At 39.8% G+C, this 18871-nt stretch overlaps 1 protein-coding gene across 4 annotated transcripts in view; it reads left to right on the forward strand.

Annotated features, from left to right (window-relative positions):
* The window catches only part of GTF3C3 (general transcription factor IIIC subunit 3), a 95571-nt gene that overhangs the window by 28208 nt on the left and 48492 nt on the right, over positions 1 to 18871 (forward strand). For 3 of the 4 annotated variants that reach the window (XR_016394070.1, XR_016394067.1, XR_016394069.1), the window contains one exon: positions 900 to 16283. Coding sequence is in view for 1 of the 4 variants with exons in the window: in XM_022567303.3 (XP_022423011.2) it covers positions 900 to 1022 (123 nt within the window). In the remaining 3 variants the exon portion in view is untranslated. Of the gene's footprint in view, positions 1 to 899; positions 18870 to 18871 lie in introns of those variants that run through there. The other variant, XM_022567303.3, reaches the window with a different exon arrangement.

Genomic DNA, 18871 nt, shown 5'->3' on the forward strand with positions numbered 1-18871 from the left:
TCACAGTTAATTTTTTTAAGTTGCACTCATAATCCCCACATTCCCTCACAACTGTTTTCTATTACCCTTGTTCAACTTTAGCCGTTAAGCAAATGAATACATATTCTTACAGTTATGCTGATGAAATACATATACTTTTGTGTTCTTCATTTCCTAAGTACTTTATGTATTGCTCCTTAAGCTTTATAGGTATCATTTTTCATTGTTGCAGATGTTTTTTCAGTTGACTACAAAATTTTGCATGGGGAAGATTAGGAACATAGATCTAATCTATTCCATTGAGTTCGTTGCTTTGTTATTTAAGTAGAAAAAAAGGTAATAACACTCATAAGGTAATCATTATAATCAATTTGGTGTATGCCATCCTAGACCTATTCTTTATATGACTTTCTGTTATATAGTACAGGTATTTTTTTCCCATCTGGTCATTTGGTTTATGATTTTTTTTTTGCATGCAGAAGTTTTACATTTTTTATGAAGTCATATCAATCTTTCTCTTTACAGTTTCTACTTTTGCTGTTATACTTAGAAGGGCCTTTCCTACCCAAGATAATATTGTATTTTTCAACGGTATTTTTCTTTTATGGTTTCACTTTTTTACTCTTAAATCCTAATTCATCTACAGTTCATTCTGCCATGTCTTGCGGATGAAACTTTTATCTTTAACTTATTGGTTACACATTTAAAAATATTTGATGATACAGTTACTGTAACAATTAACTGAATCAGCATTACCTAATAAAAATTTAAATCCAAGGTATATGTCTAGTTTTATAATTTTTTTTTAGTATTATGAATTTTAATAGTTTTTTGAACACTTACAAAACTATTTATTTGCCATAAAATTGTCCTGGTTGTCAGTTTGAAATATAACTCATTCATATATTTTTCCCCCCTAGGGTATGGAAGTTGACCAGTTAGACTTACGAAGAGATATTGCCTACAATTTGTCTCTCATATATCAGAACAGCGGGAATATTGGAATGGCTCAGAAGCTTTTATATACTTATTGTTCTATATAAAGCCCCTCAGCTGGGAAAGCAGCTTGGGCAGCTGCTGTGCATGGACCAGTATTTTCTGTCTCAGGGCTTATTATTAACCCAAAAATGGACATGATAATTTCAGAATTATCCGTGTATTTCATTTTTAATATATGATAATAATTTTTTGGTAGATATGCAAAATTATCATTCCTGCAAGAATTTTATATTGGTCTGTCATTTTCTGTTACCATTTTTTGGTAAGTTGTCCCCCAAACTGAAATGGACAGTATTAGCCATTGAACCAGCATAGAGTTGAATACACTTTTTTTCACACCATTTATTCATTTGTGTATTTAATACTGTATATTAAACACCTGCTATGTACCAGGCACTGTGATAGGTGTTTGGAATACAGTAGTGAGAAGGATAATACCTCTCAATACAGTTCTTTAAATACAGACCTTGAGCATATATTTATTTGAAAGAAATGTTTGCTACATTTCTACATATATCATTGTTGTCAGTCATCCATTTCTTAGTGCCCTGTTACGATTGCCATTAGTTTTTCAAATACATAGAAAAGGAGGTTGCTTAGTAGAGGAAAGACAGATTGGGACTCTTATGTCAGCACAATTATGTAATTCACTTAGTTCCTTGCAAACTTATTTTAAATGGTTATGTGGTAGGAAGACAAGTAATGGAGTTAATCTTTTACTTTTCACCTGCATGTATCTTAGCCATAAAGACTGAGAGCTGGGAGGCTGGGCTTAATTCATAGCAAACTGCTTTGAGGCAAATACAAAAATGCATTATCAATGTTCGGCTTTCTGACCAAAAGAAAAAAGAAAAAAAGAAAAGGTGACTAGGTTCAATAGCCATGACCTGGTTTTCATTTCAAGATCACTAGGAATGTAATAGGAAGACTAGGGAATTGTATGTATGGAATAAGGTGTTACTGATGAAGTCGAAACAGATAAAAACCTTTTACTTATCTCAAATATTACATATTCTTGGATCTAAGATAACAGTACTTGTTAGATATACTTGGTTTAATAAGAGCTTTTTAGAGTCTCTTTTTAGGGGGAAACAAATACTATAATAAATGTACATGTGGATTATAAGACCCAGTCCAACTGTGGGAGGAAAACAAGTATGAGACGTAGGATGAAAGAAGTACAGTGGGGGCTTTTTAGGAATTCTTACCACTGTTTACACTGTATACATAACTTTGTAGTTGAGAAGCAGAATTTGTATGTAATAAGTAAATGTATGGTGCACTCTGTATGTGTGTATGTGTATGTGTGTGTATATATAGAATTTAAATAAACTTTATTTTTGTAATAAAAGTTGTTTCATATGCTTATATATATATTTTATTTCATGCCATTTGCAGGTAATAATAAAGCCGACTGTGATAGAGTGATCAGGTAGATTTGTGTCTTGGAATCCTGTGGAGTTGAGTACTCTGTGTTCAGAATTTCTCTCTTGAATTAAACTCACTGTGCTGTAACTCCAGTATCTGCTGAATAGCCTTGGAGGACACAATAAATCTCTCTAGCAGTCTTCTAAGAAAAAAAAGCTGATAATTGCATGAGTTTGTTTAACATTTAAAATCATAACTACCATTTGCTGAGTGTTTTTACTATGCTACTGTGTTCTAAGTACAGTGCAGGATATTTTAGGTACATTAACTCTGATTCTGTCGGAGAATCACCTGCAAGGTAGGTGTTATTGTTGTTATGTTCATCCCCATCTTATTTATGAGAGATTAAATAGCATGTTCAGGATCACTAGCAAGCTACTCCTTGCTCAGAGATGTTCCTTTGGAGGAACATACTTGCTACAGTTCCAAGTAACAACATAAAAATTGAGCATAAGTTTACTTTAGAAAGAAGAAGGAGATGAGCAGTTATTTTTTCTATCCTCCAGGCCTTCTGCCTATTTTTCTTTAATTAAAAAAGTTTTCATTTTATTTTTTCTATTTTTTTAATTAAATTTTTATTTTATAGTTGATCTACAATGTTGTGTTTTAGGTGTACAGCAAAGTGATTCAGTTATACATATACATATATCCATTCTTTTTCAGATTCTTTTCTCATATACGTTATTACAGAATATTGAGTACAGTTCCCTGTGCTATACAGTAGGTCCTTGTTGGTTATCTATTTTATATATAGTAGTGTGTATATGTTAATCCCAACTTCCTAATTTATCCCTCCTTTCCACACGTCCCCATTGGTAACTATAAGTTGGTTTTCAGAGTCTGTGAATCTGTTTTTGTTTTGTAAATAAGTTCATTTGTATCAGTTTTTTAGATTCCACATATAAGTGATATCATACAATATTTGTCTTTCTCTGTCTGATTTACTTCACTTAGTATGATCATCTCTAGGTCCATCCATGTTGCTGCAAATGACATTATTTCATTCTTTTTTTATGGCTGAGTAGTATTCCATTGTATATATGTACCACATCTTTATCCATTCCTATCAGTGGACATTTAGATTGCTTCCGTTCTTGGCTATTGTAAATAGTGCTGCAATGAACATTCGGGTATCCATATCTTTTTCAAACTACGGTTTTCTCCAGATATATGTGCAGGAGTGGGATTGCTGGATCATATGGTATTTCTGTTTTAGTTTTTTAACATACTGTTCTCCATAGTGGTTGTACCAGTTTACATTCCCACCCACAGTGTAGGAGGGTTCCCTTTTTCCCACACCCTCTCCAGCATTTATTGTTTGTACACTTTTTGATGATGGCCATTCTAACCAGTGTGAGGTGATACCTCATTGTAGTTTTGATTTGCAGTTCTCTAATAATAAGTGATGTTGAGCATCTTTTCATGTGCTTATTGGCCATCTGTATGTCTTCTTTGAAGAAATGTCTATTTAGATCTTCTGCCCATTTTTTTGATTGGGTTGTTTGATATTGAACTGCATGAGCCGTTTGTATATTTTGGAGATTAATCCCTTGTTGGTCGCATCATTTGCAAAGATTTTTTTTCATAATGTGGGTTGCCTTTTCGTTTTGTTTATGGTTTCCTTTGCTATGCAAAAGCTTTTAAGTTTAATTAGGTCCAATTTGTTTATTTTTATTTATTTTTTTCATTACTATAGGAGGTGGATCCAAAATGATATTGCTATGATTTATGTCAAAGAGTGTCCTGCCTTTGACATAAATATGTCAAATTTGAAAATATGATTTATGTTGTCCTCTAAGAGCTTTATAGTAGCCAGTCTTTTTTTAAAATTTATTTATTTTTTGGCTGTGCCACGCAGCTTGTGGGATCTTAGTTCCCTGACGAAGGATCAAACCTGGGCCCTCAGTAGTGAGAGCACACAGTCCTAACCACTGAACTGCCAGGTAATTCCCTATATTATCCAGTCTTACATTTAGGTCTTTAATTCATTTTGAGTTTATTTTTGTGTATGGTGTTAGAGAATGTTCTAGTTTCATTCTTTTACATGTAGCTGTCCAGTTTTCCCAGCACCACTTATTGAAGAGACTGTCTTTTCTCCATTCTGTTGTTGCCTCCTTTGTCGTAGATGAATTGACCATAGGCACATGGATTTATTTCTGAACTTTCTATCCTGTTCCATTGATCTATATTTCTGTTTTTGTGCCAGTACCATACTGTTTTGATGACTGTAGCTTTGTAGTATAGTCAGAAGTCAGGGAGCCTGATTCCTTCAGCTTCATTTTTCCTTCTTGGGATTGCTTTGGCTATTTGGGGTCTTTTGTGTTTCCATACAAATTGTAAAACTTTTGGTTCTAGTTCTGTGAAAAATTCCATGGGTAATTTGATAGGGATTGCATTGCATCTGTAGATTGCCTTGGTAGTGTAGTCATTTTGACAATATTGATTCTTCCAATCCAAGAACATAGTATATTTTTCCATCTGTGCGATCTTCAATTTCCTTCATCGGTGTCTAATAGTTTTCAGAGTACAGTTCTTTTGCCTCCTTAGGTAGATTTATTCCTAGGGCTTTTATTCTTTTGAATGCAATGGTAAATGGGATTGTTTCCTTAATTTCTCTTTCTGACCTTTCATTGTTAATGTATAGAAATGCGACAGATTTCTGTGTATTAGTTTTGTATCCTGTAACATTACTGAATTCATTGATGAGATCTAGTAGCATCTTTAGGGTTTTCTATTTATAGGATTATGTCATCTGCAAACAGTGACAGTTTTACTTCTTCTTTTCCAATTTGGTTTCCTTTTATTTCTTTTTGTTCTCTGATTGTCATGGCTAGGACTTCCAAAACTATGTTGAATAAATGTGGTGAGTGTGGGCAGCCTTGTCTTGTTCCTGATCTTAGAGGAAATGCTTCCAGCTTTTCATCATTGAATATGCTGTTAGCTGTAGGTTTGTCATATATGGCCTTTATTATGTTGAGGTAGGTTCCCTCTATGCCCACTTTCTGGAGAGTTTTTTTGTTTTATCATAAATGGGTGTTGAACTTTGTCAAAAGCTTTTTCTGCATCTATTGAGATGATCATATGATTTTTATTCTTCAATTTGTTGATGTGGTGTATCATACTAATTGATTTTCAGATATTGAAAAATCCTTGCATCACTCAGATAAATTCGAATTGATCATGGTGTTTGATCCTTTTAACATATTGTTGGACTTGGTTTGCTAGTATTTTGTTGAGGATTTTTGCATCTTGTTCATCACTGATATTGGCTTGTAATTTTCTTTTTTGTGGTATCTTTGGTTTTGGTATCAGGGTGATGATGGCCTCAAAGAATGAGTTTGGGAGTGTCCTTCCTCTGCAGTTTTTTGGAATAGTTTCAGAAGGATAGGTGGTAACTCTCCTCTAGATGTATGATAGAATTCGCCTGTGAAGCCATCTGGTCCTGGACTTTTGTTTGTTGGGAGTTTTTTTGTTTTTGTTTTTGTTTTTTGTGGTATGCAGGCCTCTCAGTGTTTTGGCCTCTCCTGTTGCGGAGCACAGGCTCCGGACGCGCAGGCTTAGCAGCCATGGCTCACGGGCCCAGCTGCTCCGCGGCCCGTGGGATCTTCCCAGACCGGGGCACGAACCCATGTCCCCTGCATTGGCAGGCGGACTCTCAACCACTGTGCCACCAGGGAAGCCCTGTTGGGAGTTTTTTAATCAGAGTTTTAATTTCAGTGCTTGTGATTGGTCTGTTCATATTTTCTATTTCTTTCTGGTTCAGTCTTGGGAGATTATACCTTTCTAATAATTTGTCCATTTCTTCTAGGTTGTCCATTTTATTGGCATATAGTTGCTTGTAGTAGTCTCTTATGATCCTTTGTATTTCTGTGGTGTCTGTTGTAACTTCTTTTTCATTTCTAATTTTATTGATTTGAGTCTTCTCCCTTTTTTTCTTGATGAGTCTGGCTAATGGTTTATCAATTTTTTTCAAAAACCAGCTTTTAGTTTCATTGATCTTTTCTATTTTGTTTCTCTTTCATTTATTTCTGCTCTGATCTTTATGATTTCTTTCCTTCTATTGATACTAACTTTGGGTTTTGTTTGTTCTTCTTTCTCTAGTTGCTTTTGGGGTAAGGTTAGGTTTTTTAAGTTGAGATTTTTCTTGTTTCCTGATGTAAGATTGTATTGCTATAAACTTCCCTCTTAAAACTGCTTTTGCTGCATCCCATAGGTTTTGGATCATCGTGTTTTTATTTTCATTTGTCTCCAGGTATTTTTTGATTTTCTCTTTGATTTCTTCCGTGATCCATTGGTTGTTTAGTAACATATCGTTTAGCCTCCACGTGTTTTTATTACAGTTTTTTTTTTTCTTGTAGTTGATTTCTAATCTTATAGCGTTGTGGTCGGAAAACATGCTTGATATGATTTCAGTATCCTTAAATTTACCAAGGCTCGCTTTGTGGCCTACCATGTGATCAGTCCTGGAGAATGTTCCATGAGCACTTGAGAAGAATGTGTATTCTGCTGCTTTCAGATGGCATGTTCTATAACCATCAATTAAGTTCATCTGGTTTAATGTGTCATTTAGGCCTGTATTTCCTTACTGATTTTCTGTTTGGATGATCTGTCCATTGATGTAAGTGGGGTGTTATGGTCCCCCACTATTATTGTGTTACTGTCAGTTTTTCCTTTTATGGCTGTTAGTATTTGCCTTATATATTGATGTGTTCCTATGTTGGTTGCATTTATATTTACAATTGTTTTATCTTCTTGGATTGATTCCTTGATCATTATGTAGTGTCCTTCTTTGTCTCTTGTAACAGTCTTTATTTTAAAGTCTATTTTGTCTGATATGAGTATGGCTACTCCAGCTTTCTTTTGATTTCCATTTGCATGGAATACCTTTTTTCCGTCCCCTCACTTTCAGTCTGTGTGGGTCTCTGGATCTGAAATGGGTCTCCTGTAGACAGCATATATATGGGACTTGTTTTTGTATCCATTCAGCCAGTCTGTGTCTTTTGGTTAGAGCATTTAATCCATTTACATTTAAGGTAACTATCGATAGTACGTTCTTATTGCCATTTTGTTAATTGTTTTGGATTTGTTTTTGCAGCTCTTTTTCCTTTCCTTCCTCTTTTGTTCTCTTGTGATTTGATGAGTATCTTTATAATTGTGTTTGGATTGTTTTTTCTTTTTTGTGTGTGTATCTATTGTAGTTTTCGGTTTGCGGTTCCCATAACATTTTTATAAGCAGTCTCTGTATATACAAGATTGTTTTAAGTTGCTGGTCTCTTAATTTTCAGTGCATTTCCAATATGTTGCATTTGTACTCCCTTCTTCTTACAGTTGCTGGTTTTGATATCATATTTGTGTGTGGATGATTTCCTACATTTACTGTATGTTTGCCTTTACCAGTGAGCTTTCCCATTCATAATTTTCTTGTTTCTAGCTGTGGCCTCTTCTTTTCCACCTAGAGAAGTTCCTTTAGCCTTTGTTGTAAAGCTGGTTTGGTGGTGCTGAATTCTCTTAGCTTTTGATTGTCTGTAAAGCTTTTGATTTCTCCATCAAATCTAAATGAGAGCCTTGCTGGGTAGAGTATTCCTGATTATAGGTTTTTCCCTTTCGTCACCTTATTTATAATTATTTGTTTAATATTTATTTTTTTAATTTTTTTTTTATTTTGGCTGCACCGGGTCTTAGTTGTGGCATGCGGGATCTTCGTTGCTGTGTGTGGGATCTTTAGTTGTGACTTGTGGGTCTTTTAGTCAGCATGTGGACTTCTTAGTTGCGGAATGCAGACTCTTAGTTGCGGCATGCGGGCTTCTTAGTTGCGGCATGTGGGCTTCTTAGTTGCGGCATGTGGACTCTTAGTTGTGGCATGTGAACTCTTAGTTGCGGTGTGCATGTGGGATCTAAGTCCCCAACCAGGGATCAAACCTGGGCCCCCTGTATTGCGAGCGTGGAGAGTCTCACCCACTGGACCAGCAGGGAAGTCCCCCTTTCATCACTTTAACTATATTGTGCCACTCCCTTCTGACCTGCAGAGTTTCTGCTGAAAAATCAGCTGATAACCTTATGAGGATTCCCTTGTATGTTATTTGTTGCTTTTCCCTTGTTGCTTTTAATATGTTCTCTTTGTCTTTAATTTTTGTCCGTTTGATTAATATGTGACTCATTGTGTTCCTCCTTGGGTTAATCCTCTTTGGGACTCTCTGTGCTTTCTGGACTTGAGTGTTTCCTTTCCCATGTTAGGAAAGTTTTCAGCTATTATCTCTTGAAATACCTTCTCAGATCCTTTCTCTCTCTCTTCTCCTTCTGGGACCCCTATAATGTGAATGTTGGTGCATTTAATGTCCCAGAAATCCCTTAGACTGTCCTCATTTCTTTTCATTCTTTTTTCTTTATTCTGTTTCACAACAGTGATTTCTATCAGTCTGTCTTCCAGCTCACTTATTTGTTCTTCTGCCTCATTTATTCTGCTATTGATTCCTTTTAGTGTATTTTTCATTTCAGTTTTTGTGTTGTTCATCTCTGTTTGTTGTTTAAATCTTCTAGTTCTTTGTTAAACATTTCTTGTATCTTCTCGGTCTGTGCCTCCATTCTTTTTCCGAGATCTTGGATCATCTTTACTGTCATTACTCTGAATTCTTTTTGAGGTAGATTGCCTGTCTCCACTTCATTTATTTGTTCTTCTGGGGTTTTATCTTGTTCTTTAATCTGGGACATATTCCTCTGCCATCTCATTTTGTCTAACTTTCTGTGTTTGTGGTCTCCATTCCTCAGGCTGCAGGACTGTAATTCTTCTTGGTTCTGGTGTCTGCCCCCTGGTGGGTGAAGTTGATCCAAGGCCTTGTTCAGGCTTCCTGGTGAGAGGGACTGGTGCTTTCCCACTGGCAGGTGGAGCTGGGTCTGTCACTCTGGTAGGCAGGGCCATGTCAAGAGGTATGTTTATAGGCAACTGTTTTCTAAGGACAGATTTAGGCAGCCTGTCTGCTGATTGGTGGCGCTGTGTTCCCATCCTGTTAGTTATTTGGCCTGAGGCTTCCCAGCACTGGAGCCTGCAGGCTTTTGGGTGGGTCCAGGTCTCTGTCAAAATGGTGACCTCCGTGAGAGCTCAGGCCAATGAGTATTCTCTGGGGCATCCACTACTAGTGTCTTTGCCCAAACAGTGAGCCACAGCTGACCTCACCTCCTCCAGAGACCCTCCAAGATCTGCAGGTAGGTCTGGCCCAGGATTCTGTGGAGTCACTGCTTTTCCCTGGGTCCCAGTGCACGTGAAACCTTGTTTGCACCCTCCAAGAGTGGAGTCTCTGTTTCCCCCAGTCCTGTGGAGCTCCTGCACTCAAGCCCTACTGGCCTTCAAAGCCAAATGCTCTGGGGGCTCCTCCTCCCAATGCCAGATCCCCAGGCTGGGGAGGCTGATGTGGGGCTCAGATCTCTTAACTCCTATGGGAGAACCTCTATGATATGATTATTTTCCAGTTTGTTGGTCACCCATCCAGCAGGTTTGGGATTTGATTATACCAGAAAAGCGCCCCTCCTACCATCTCATTGTGTCTTCTTTTTTGTCTTTGGGCGTAGAAGATCTTTTTTTGTAGGTTTGAGTCTTTTTTGTCAATGGCTGTTCACCAGTTAGTTGTGATTTTGGTGTTTTTGTGAGAGGAGGTGAACTCAAGTCCTATTCTGCCATCTGTGCAATTTCTAGAGACCATAGCTGTGCACCAGAGAACAGGAGAGAAGTAGTTTCTCACAATTCCTGCCTTCAGGAATTCATTTGTTCAGTAGATATTTACTGAGTGCCTACTTCTTGCTAAAGCTGGGCAGTTGAGATTTAAAGAGGTTTTCTCATGTAGCGGAGGCCCAGTGCCTGTGGTATGGTAGATGGGAGGGGGATGGGGGGAGGAGTTGCCCCTACCCCCTCGGCTCTTGGTTGAAGGTGCCCTTCTGCCTATTAAGAGCCTGGAAACATCTATTGGTGTGTCTTTTAAAAAGCTAATAATTCATCATCCTCACCCCATCCATGGGATCCTGATAGCCACTTTATGCAATGAGATTCTTTTCTACTGGTCACAGTTGATTCAGCAGGGAGTCTGCCCCTGAACCAAGTTGGGCCAGTCAAGAGTTTACACCCCCCTTGCCTGGGAATTTTAGAATTGAGATAGAGCCTTTCTGTGGGACTGGAACTTGAGAGCTATGAGGACATTTTCTGCTTTCCTTGTGGGCCAACTAGAAGTTAACCCATTCCATTGACAAAAAGCCTGTTCATTAATAGAAGCAGAGATGAGAGATGGAGAGAGCACTCCCTGGGTCCCCAGAGATTTTCCAGTTCTCCATTCCCATCCTTTGTAAGGCTGCATTCTTACCCTTGGGTTCTTTCTGTAAGATAGCCCTGATTCTGTAATAAATTGCACTTTAAAATTTACACTAGCTTGAATTTGTTATGTGCACCCAGAAAAGTCCTAACTGATCCACGATTATTCCATCTTCTTTTTCATTTAACATTCATGCTTTTCAGCTTTTGTCACAAGAGGGAAGGACATGTAGCAACCAGGGATGATGTCACTGAATTGTAAGTAGTGTTATGAAGTCTAATCCACAATAGAGAGACTTTAAAAAACTTCAGAGTAATTACAGTAGGAATGTGCCTACTGTTTGGTGATGTAAAGTCAACATAAGACCATAGAATTGTCTGACCACTGTGCTTCTTATAGTAGTTAATTCTGTAAGACGCATTAATACTCAACAAGGTAGAAAAGCATGGAAGAGAAGGGGTTAATGCCCAAGTAGTTAACAATATGATATGGGATAACTATAAATGAGTTTCATCTCCAGGTCCATAGTCCCCAAAGCAATTGCTGTTATGCTCTGAAACTGCAAATTGTAATTTTTGAGGCATATTAAAGAAGAAGATCAAATGAACTGAATTTTTGAAACAGGCAAGAGGAAATGCTGGAAACCATTTGAGCATGATATTGACGTGATTCTAGCCAATTTGTGTACATGTAGAAGAGATGTTCTTTAGATGTGCTCCCCTTCCTTGGAAGGGGACTTGGTGGCTCAGGGGACTACCATAACTTCAATCTGTCTGGATTTCAACAGTATTTGAGGAAGCCTGTGGTAATATGCTTGTGGATTGAATGGAGAAATGCGGCAGAATGACCAAACCTGAAGAATGAATCTTGATAGACTGATGTCAACTGGAGAGAAATCACGAATGATAATATGCCACCAGGTTCCTTAACATCAACAATTTAGATAAAGATATAAGAGGTTGTCAAATATACATGTGAAAAAACTAAAAGTTATAATAAGTACCCATATGAATCAAGAATGAAAACTAAATGAACTACAAATAAGAGTTTAGAAAAAAAATAAGCACTTAAGTTCAAGAACATCCATTTTAAAAATGCAGATTGTGGCTAGTTTACTAGTCGCTCATTAAAAGTAAGTCTCCTTCACTCTGATCAGATTCCACTTACATAAAATCTCTCCAGAAAATGACAAATAGGAAAGTGAGGGTTCTTTAAAAAATAATAAATGGAGAACTCTAGAAAGAAATTAAGATACCTAGCCTAGACTATAGACGACTCAAAAGGAAACATGATAGTTATTTCCAAATAGTAAATGGCAGACATGTGGGAGGGTGATTACTCTTTTTTCTGGGTGACCCAGAATAAGTGGTATTTCTCTTTTTTCTGAATCTAGCTCATAAGACATATCTACCTAATATTGTCCCTCATTTTCACCTGTACAATCACTGGCAAATGGCATCTGCCTAGCAGTAACATCTTTTTTGGATGACTATTAGCTCACACCTCCTCCCTCTATGGAAATGGCCCTCAATTAGTACTAAGTCCTCCTGGCCACTGCTAATTGAACTTGACTCAAGTTGGGCCAATCATATTCTCTCTTCCTGATATTTTGAAGCTCAGCCTTGAGAGATGATGGTGAAGTTCAGTGTCCTTGGAACTAAATTACACCAATTCAGTGCCTTAAAGGAAAGTCGGGCAGAGTCCTGTTGCTGAGGTACCTAGAGTGCTTCTTCCTTCACAAGTGAATTCTTCATTTGATTCTCTAAGATAACTCTGTATCCTTCCAAGAGATACTCTTTCTTACATAAGCTAGCATGCCAGTTGCATTCTCTAGGAAGCAGGTGTTGAAAACAAAAGGTGTATTGATGAGTAACACTTGTGAGGAAAACAGGCCCAGGCCTGGGCAGGGGGAGCCATCAGACTTTGATGCAGATGACACAGTCTGACCCAGCTCAATGGGGAGCTCTGGAGCACAGATTGCCCACTGGAAGAGTTCCTTAATGGTGGACACAGCTAGGCCCTTGCGTTCCAGCGTTGCTCAGTCGTTGCCTAGAATTCAGCAGAGACGAGCATGATCTGGGTTATTTCTCTCCACCTTGCTCAGTCATTGGCTGGGGGCCCCCGTGAGAAGAGCATGGCTTGGCTCCGAAGCTGAGGCATAGCCTGAAGTCGCTAAGAGCTGAAAACAGTCAACTAACTGGTCTACAGAGACACCCCAGAGGTTTCAAGATCAAAAAACAAAAAATCCAAAAAACCCAAAGACAAAAGCATGCCAAACAAAAAATACAGCATAAACTCAAGACCACAGAGAATAAAAGACAGGCAGATGAAATAATTTTGGAAAGTAAAAAGCAAATAGGCAATTAGCAACTGAACATGCCAGAGGAAAATGAAAGCGAAGTGCCCACAAGAGGTGGTGGAGAGGCAGTCGCATGCCAGTTGATTCAAGCCCTGAGAGGCTCACGCATCAGAGACGTCAGCAACATCCAAAGGCAGGTGAGGTGGGGCTAAAAACAGGTGGAGCAGTTGAAAGTCTGTTAAGCTGTTAGATCTTCTCAGTTGCCCTATTCACCTTGAGTAGGTTACCACTTCACCCCTGCCCTGCAGAACACCAGTGGTTTATTTTCTGGAGCTGTTGAATCAGGATCTCTGGATGCAGGAATACCAGGCATAGCTGAAGACAGAGTGTTACACCAAAAGCAGAGGATTAAGTAAAAGTCTACACACGGAACAGTGATCTCAGCATCCTTCTCCTATTAAACTCCCAGAAACCTGGCAGCCAGGTTAATATCCTCCAAGCAGGGGATTAGAGGATTCCTCTCAGGAAAACCTGGCCCAAGATAAAAGACCTGTAGATGCTGACAGCTGGGGGTTCCCGGTGAAACCTGCCAGTGGACAAACCCCTCCCACTTTCACTGTGCCCCAGTCAGCTTGGAGGTACCTTGATATTCGTCTGAACAGGCAGCTAATGATCATTAGACGTTTGAAGAAAGCCTCTGAAATGACAGAGATTCATATAAGCGAATGGGTAGGGGATGGGGGGGGGAAACTCAAGGGAACAGAACTAGTGCAGGAAGTAGAAAACTAAAGAAAATGTAATTAATATTCCCAGATGAGAAGATATTGTATACATGAAGAGAAAATGCTATGAAAAGGAATATTCAAAGAATAAAAGAGAGATTTATCAAATTAAAAATGTAACTGCCAGAATTAATTCCATGAAAGGGCTGGGGAAAATAGAATTTTAAAAAGACAAAAAGGAAAATTGAAGAGATGAGAAAATTAAAGGTTACAAAACAGTCTAATACAAGTTCTTTGCGGCAGTTACCGTTATCTTATAAATTCATTTATATTTCAAGGTATGTGATTGCTTGATTATAAATAATTCCAGTAGGAGGAACAATGATTTTTTTTATATGCAGTAGATGGCTGTACATTTTATAAATTTAGAATTGTACTTCATCATTTCATGGTCTTAATACAGTTATGCCAGCTTTTAACATTTTTCCCCCAAATAAGCTTAATTATTTTTACTTGAAGAGAAAAAATTGCAAGATCACTCTCCACATTTGGGCAATCATATCCCCAAAGCTCTGTTCCTTTGCACTGCTCTCCATCACCATGGAGAGGATAGCTGGAGCCCTAACATGTGTTTCTTGCTGCCCATTTTTTTGGCCTTGAGCAAAAGAATGTCTAGGAACTATTAAGGTACCCACACCATGCACGAAAAGAAATCTACCCTGTTTTTGGACTCAGGATAAGCAAACTAGGATCAGAGTGACCATTAGCAAGACCACTTGGCATTTTAGCAAAGACACTCAGGTGTTTGTATTCAGAAAAGGGAGTTCAAGCGAAAAGAGGAAAGAGAAAGCTGATAAACACAGCTCAGACTCAGGAGCCCTCAGCTTGTCAAGAGGGCCTGAGGAAGTCACTCCTGGGATAGCGACTTCTAAGGATGTCAGTTGTTGCCTCTTTCTAGAGCTAGGTAGTGGTGTAGACTAATTTCAGTTTCTAGTTTCAGAGGGGGTTGAATGCAGCAAAACAAGTGTTTCTTATTTAAGCCCACCTGCGTACCTACGGACAGCTGAAAGAGGTATTTTTCTAACAAACACTTTGCAGAATTAGTTCTGCCTTGTTAGGAGATGCTTGGTAAATTTGTGCGTGGGTGAGGCGCGTCTTCCCCGTTTCAGGTGTTTCTCTTCTGTGATTAAAGAAGGAGAAAGGTAGGGACTCTGACCACTAGAGGGAGCATGGTATTTATAGACCTTCCCAAGCGCGAGATTCTTCCAGCCGGAGCCGTGCTGATCGCTTCGTCAGGCCTTGCGGAGGCCACAGAATCCTGGAGCCGCCTGCGTGCCTTACAGATAGTGCCATTTATCGTGTGCCACGACGTGGAAAAGGTTGGAAAGCACGACTTTCGTGCCATTTTTGAGGCGCAGATTAAAACCAGCTATGGATGGGTAAAGAACAATTCACATTGATTTTTATTGCCGGGAGATTATCAAAAGGTAAAAATATCCTGACAATTTCAGAAGTGTTAAATGACAGGACGGGGTTTTTCCCTTCTCCGTAATCTCTTCCCAGCCCTACTGTTTTTCTAGAGGGTCTCTGGTAAGCCTGAGAAAAGAGACAGAGCCGGTTAGCGTGTTAACACATTGAAGTTCTGCTGTGTCCGGAACGACCTAGACTTTTCCTCTAAGGATGCAAAGGACTTGTAGTTACTGACTTAACCCTTCCAGGGGAAAAAGAAAAGAACTGTGCTTGCCTCTCTGTGTATAGTCAGAATACTCAGAATCGTCGGGTAAATGCTATCAAGCTGCACTCCCAGGTGGCTGTGTTGATTGTGCGAGGTTAGCTGTCTCCCCATGCCCACTTCACACCCGATATTTTTTTCCCAATTGATAGGACAAAAATGGTTTTTGCATTTGCTTACTACCAAGGTTGAAATCTATCGTCTTATATTTATAAACCTTTTGGATTTTTTTTTCTTCTCTGAATTGCTGAATTTTCTTCTCTGATTTTTTTCTTCTCTGAATTGTCATATCCTTTGCCCATTTAAAATATTGGGTTCGGGGCTTCCCTGGTGGCACAGTGGTTGAGAGTCCGCCTGCCGATGCAGGGGACACGGGTTCGTGCCCCGGTTCGGGAAGATCCCACATGCCACGGAGCGGCTAGGCCCGTGAGCCATGGCCGCTGAGCCTGCGCGTCCGGAGCCTGTGCTCCGCAACCGGAGAAGCCACAACAGTGAGAGGCCCGCGTACCGCAAAAACAAACAAATAATAATAATAAATTGGGTTCTGTTTTTCTTATTTAATTGTAGGTATTCTTTAATCTGGAATTAAATCTTTGTCTTTCACTTGTTTTTTTTTCACTTTATGGTGTCTTTTTTTTAAATTGAAGTTTTAAGTTTTCAGCATAATAAAATTTATTATAATTTTTTCCTTTTATGGCCAACATGAAGCTTCAGAAGAAAGTTGGACTGTGTTTATGAAAGTCAGGAAGATCCTGGAACATCAGGTGGAGTTCTTAGGAAGATCCCAATAGAAGGCAGACTAATCCCACCTCCATCTGGACTGACAGGAGGTAGGGAACAAATGGTAGGACCACTGAAATAGCCTGGGTGGAAAGCTGGTGGGTTCTGGAAGCAGAAAGTGGGTGCTGGGGGAGGGAGAGGCGTCTATAGAAACACGGCTAGACTTCTCAGAGACTAAGAGACAGAGGTGGATTTTGGAGGATTTACTAGGCCCTCCTGGAGATGTAAGAATTAAAAATACGGAGAGGGTACCTGGCCCAGGTACTTGCCTGCTAAAGGGCTTTATAGCAAGCTTTGGCTTTGCCTTATACAAATGATTCTAGTCTCATCACAAGCCAGAGGTCTTCTCTAGGAAGAGTCAAGAACTTATATATGTTTTTAAAGGCAGTGGAGATGGGGAGGCCTACTGGCTTCTGTGGGCCAACTTCAGGCATCTCAGGAAGCAAAAGAAACTCCCGAGATTCTTCTAATTGTTAATTCTGAAGGAAGGAGGGAAAGCGGGGACTATACTATAGGGAATCAGAGAAAACCACACAGGGCAACTCCCATCAGCTAGCAGAATACCTTGGAGCAGGTGAGGCAGAATTGGCCTTGTAGGTGTGAGAAGAGATGTTAATAATCCATTAAAGGCAGTAGGAATCAGAAACCTATAAGCCTCACCTGTCCAGAAGAGACCTTCCATTTGAGGTCATGGGGTTTTCTTTGGCGGGAATCCTTTATGACTGACTGGTGGCAGAGTCTACCTACACAAAGGTGCACTCCCTTGTTAACTGGAAAAGGTGCAGACGTGCTGAGAGGCTGCCAGGAATGGACTGGGGGTCCAGACTGACCCAGCATTACCTCAATCTCTACTTGGCTCCAGGCCATAAGGCAACTCCTGGCCGTCTTCTAGATGGGGTGGGGGTGGTGAAAAGCTGTCACAAGGGGAGCCATGCCAAGAGTTGTTGGTCCCAAATAACTGCCTTTTACTAGTCATTCTATGAGCTAATACTTATAAGGTCTCTGTGGCTTGAAAATAGAAAGTCACTGATACTTGGGATACCCTGTGATGCGCTTGTTAATTTCCAAACACTTTGCGGAGGTGAGAGAAGTTGTAGGCATGCTGCATTGCCGTGCCAGGGATCCCTGGGCTCATAGCAACAGGGGAGCTGATTATAACCAGCTCCCAGAACTCGCTGTTGTTGGCAATAGGCTAAGGAATGTATCATACACATGCTTATGTCCCCTTTGTATGGTACAGCCCTTCAGTGTTCCCCAGAATTCCTGGGAGCGGTGAGGTCAGGGTATTAAGAGCAGGGTAGTGCTTTGTGCTCCCCCAGCACCCAACCTAGAAATGGAAAGAAGGTTAATATGGAAGTTGAAGGCTAGGAACAGGCATGTCATCTCACTACACCTGGGAATTATAGAAGCATAGACATTTAATGAGTGTTGGAAAGAGTTTGGGCAGAGATCCATGGTTTAAGGTAGTGTTGTCCAATAGAACTTCCTGTAATGTAAATGTTCCACGTTTGTGCGGTCCAGTTCAGTGGGCACTAGACACTATTGAGCTGTTGAAATGGGGCTAGTGCGACTAAGGAGCTGAATTTTAAATTATACTTAATTTTAATTTATTTAAATGTAATTTAAATTAAAATTGAAATAGCTTTGGCTGCCATATTGGACTGTACAGATTTGAGGGACCATATTAAGACATTCTTAATTAATGCCATTATCTGATTTTTTTTTTTTTTTTTTTTTTTTTTTGCGGCATGCGGGCCTCTCACTGTTGCGGCCTCTCCCGTTGCGGAGCACAGGCTCCGGACGCGCAGGCCCAGCGGCCATGGCTCATGGGCCCAGCTGCTCCGTGGCATGTGGGATCCTCCCAGACCGGGGCACGAACCCGTGTCCCCTGCATCGGCAGGCAGACTCTCAACCACTGCGCCACCAGGGAAGCCCCATTATCTGAATTTTAAAGTTCTTAGGCATTTTAAATAGTCTCCCAGTGGTAGAGTCTGTGTATGAATTACAGGTACTGAACAAGCAAACTTAGATTGATCAGTTCATTGTGCCCTGAGTTCAGGATGCCCTCAACTGCCAAACAGAACTAGCGTGTCAGGAATAGGGGTTCCCAGATGCTCACGGTGGAGAAGAAAAGACAGCTCACATTTGCCGGTACAGGGAGTCGCTGGAGAGTGGTTGGGATATGACATAGTTGGTGGTGCTACTGTGGGTAACGATTCAATGATGTTGAAAGGGCTTTGGAAGAGCATGAGAAACAGGTCCCTGAACTGGTGGCTCTCCTGCAGGAAGTAAGAAATCTGTCACTTGAAAAGCATCATTTCTCTTGCACTTCAGAGAAGTATGTGAAACACATCACTTTTAATGAGCATCGGATTCGAATAGATTTCTTCCCTGGTCCATCAGCTGCTGAGAGCTAAGGCTATGTTTTGAGTTTAATGGGTATGATAGGTGGTTTGTTAGAGACAGTCCTGAAATCACCCACCATTCACCAATTTGACTCGAGTAACTTGGCAGCAGGAGGACCTCTTCTGGGTCTGGAAAGAGGGCAGAGCACGTGGCTATGGATGAGGAGCAACCCCAGTGCTACCAGAGGCTTTGCAAACCCCCCAAAGTCTTGCTTATCACACACCTTTTTATT

Source organism: Delphinapterus leucas, chromosome 8 (genome assembly GCF_059928025.1).
Source record: "Delphinapterus leucas isolate spDelLeu-1000000601 "Yukka" chromosome 8, BTC_Dleu_Yukka2, whole genome shotgun sequence".
Classification (NCBI taxonomy): Eukaryota; Metazoa; Chordata; class Mammalia; order Artiodactyla; family Monodontidae; genus Delphinapterus; species Delphinapterus leucas.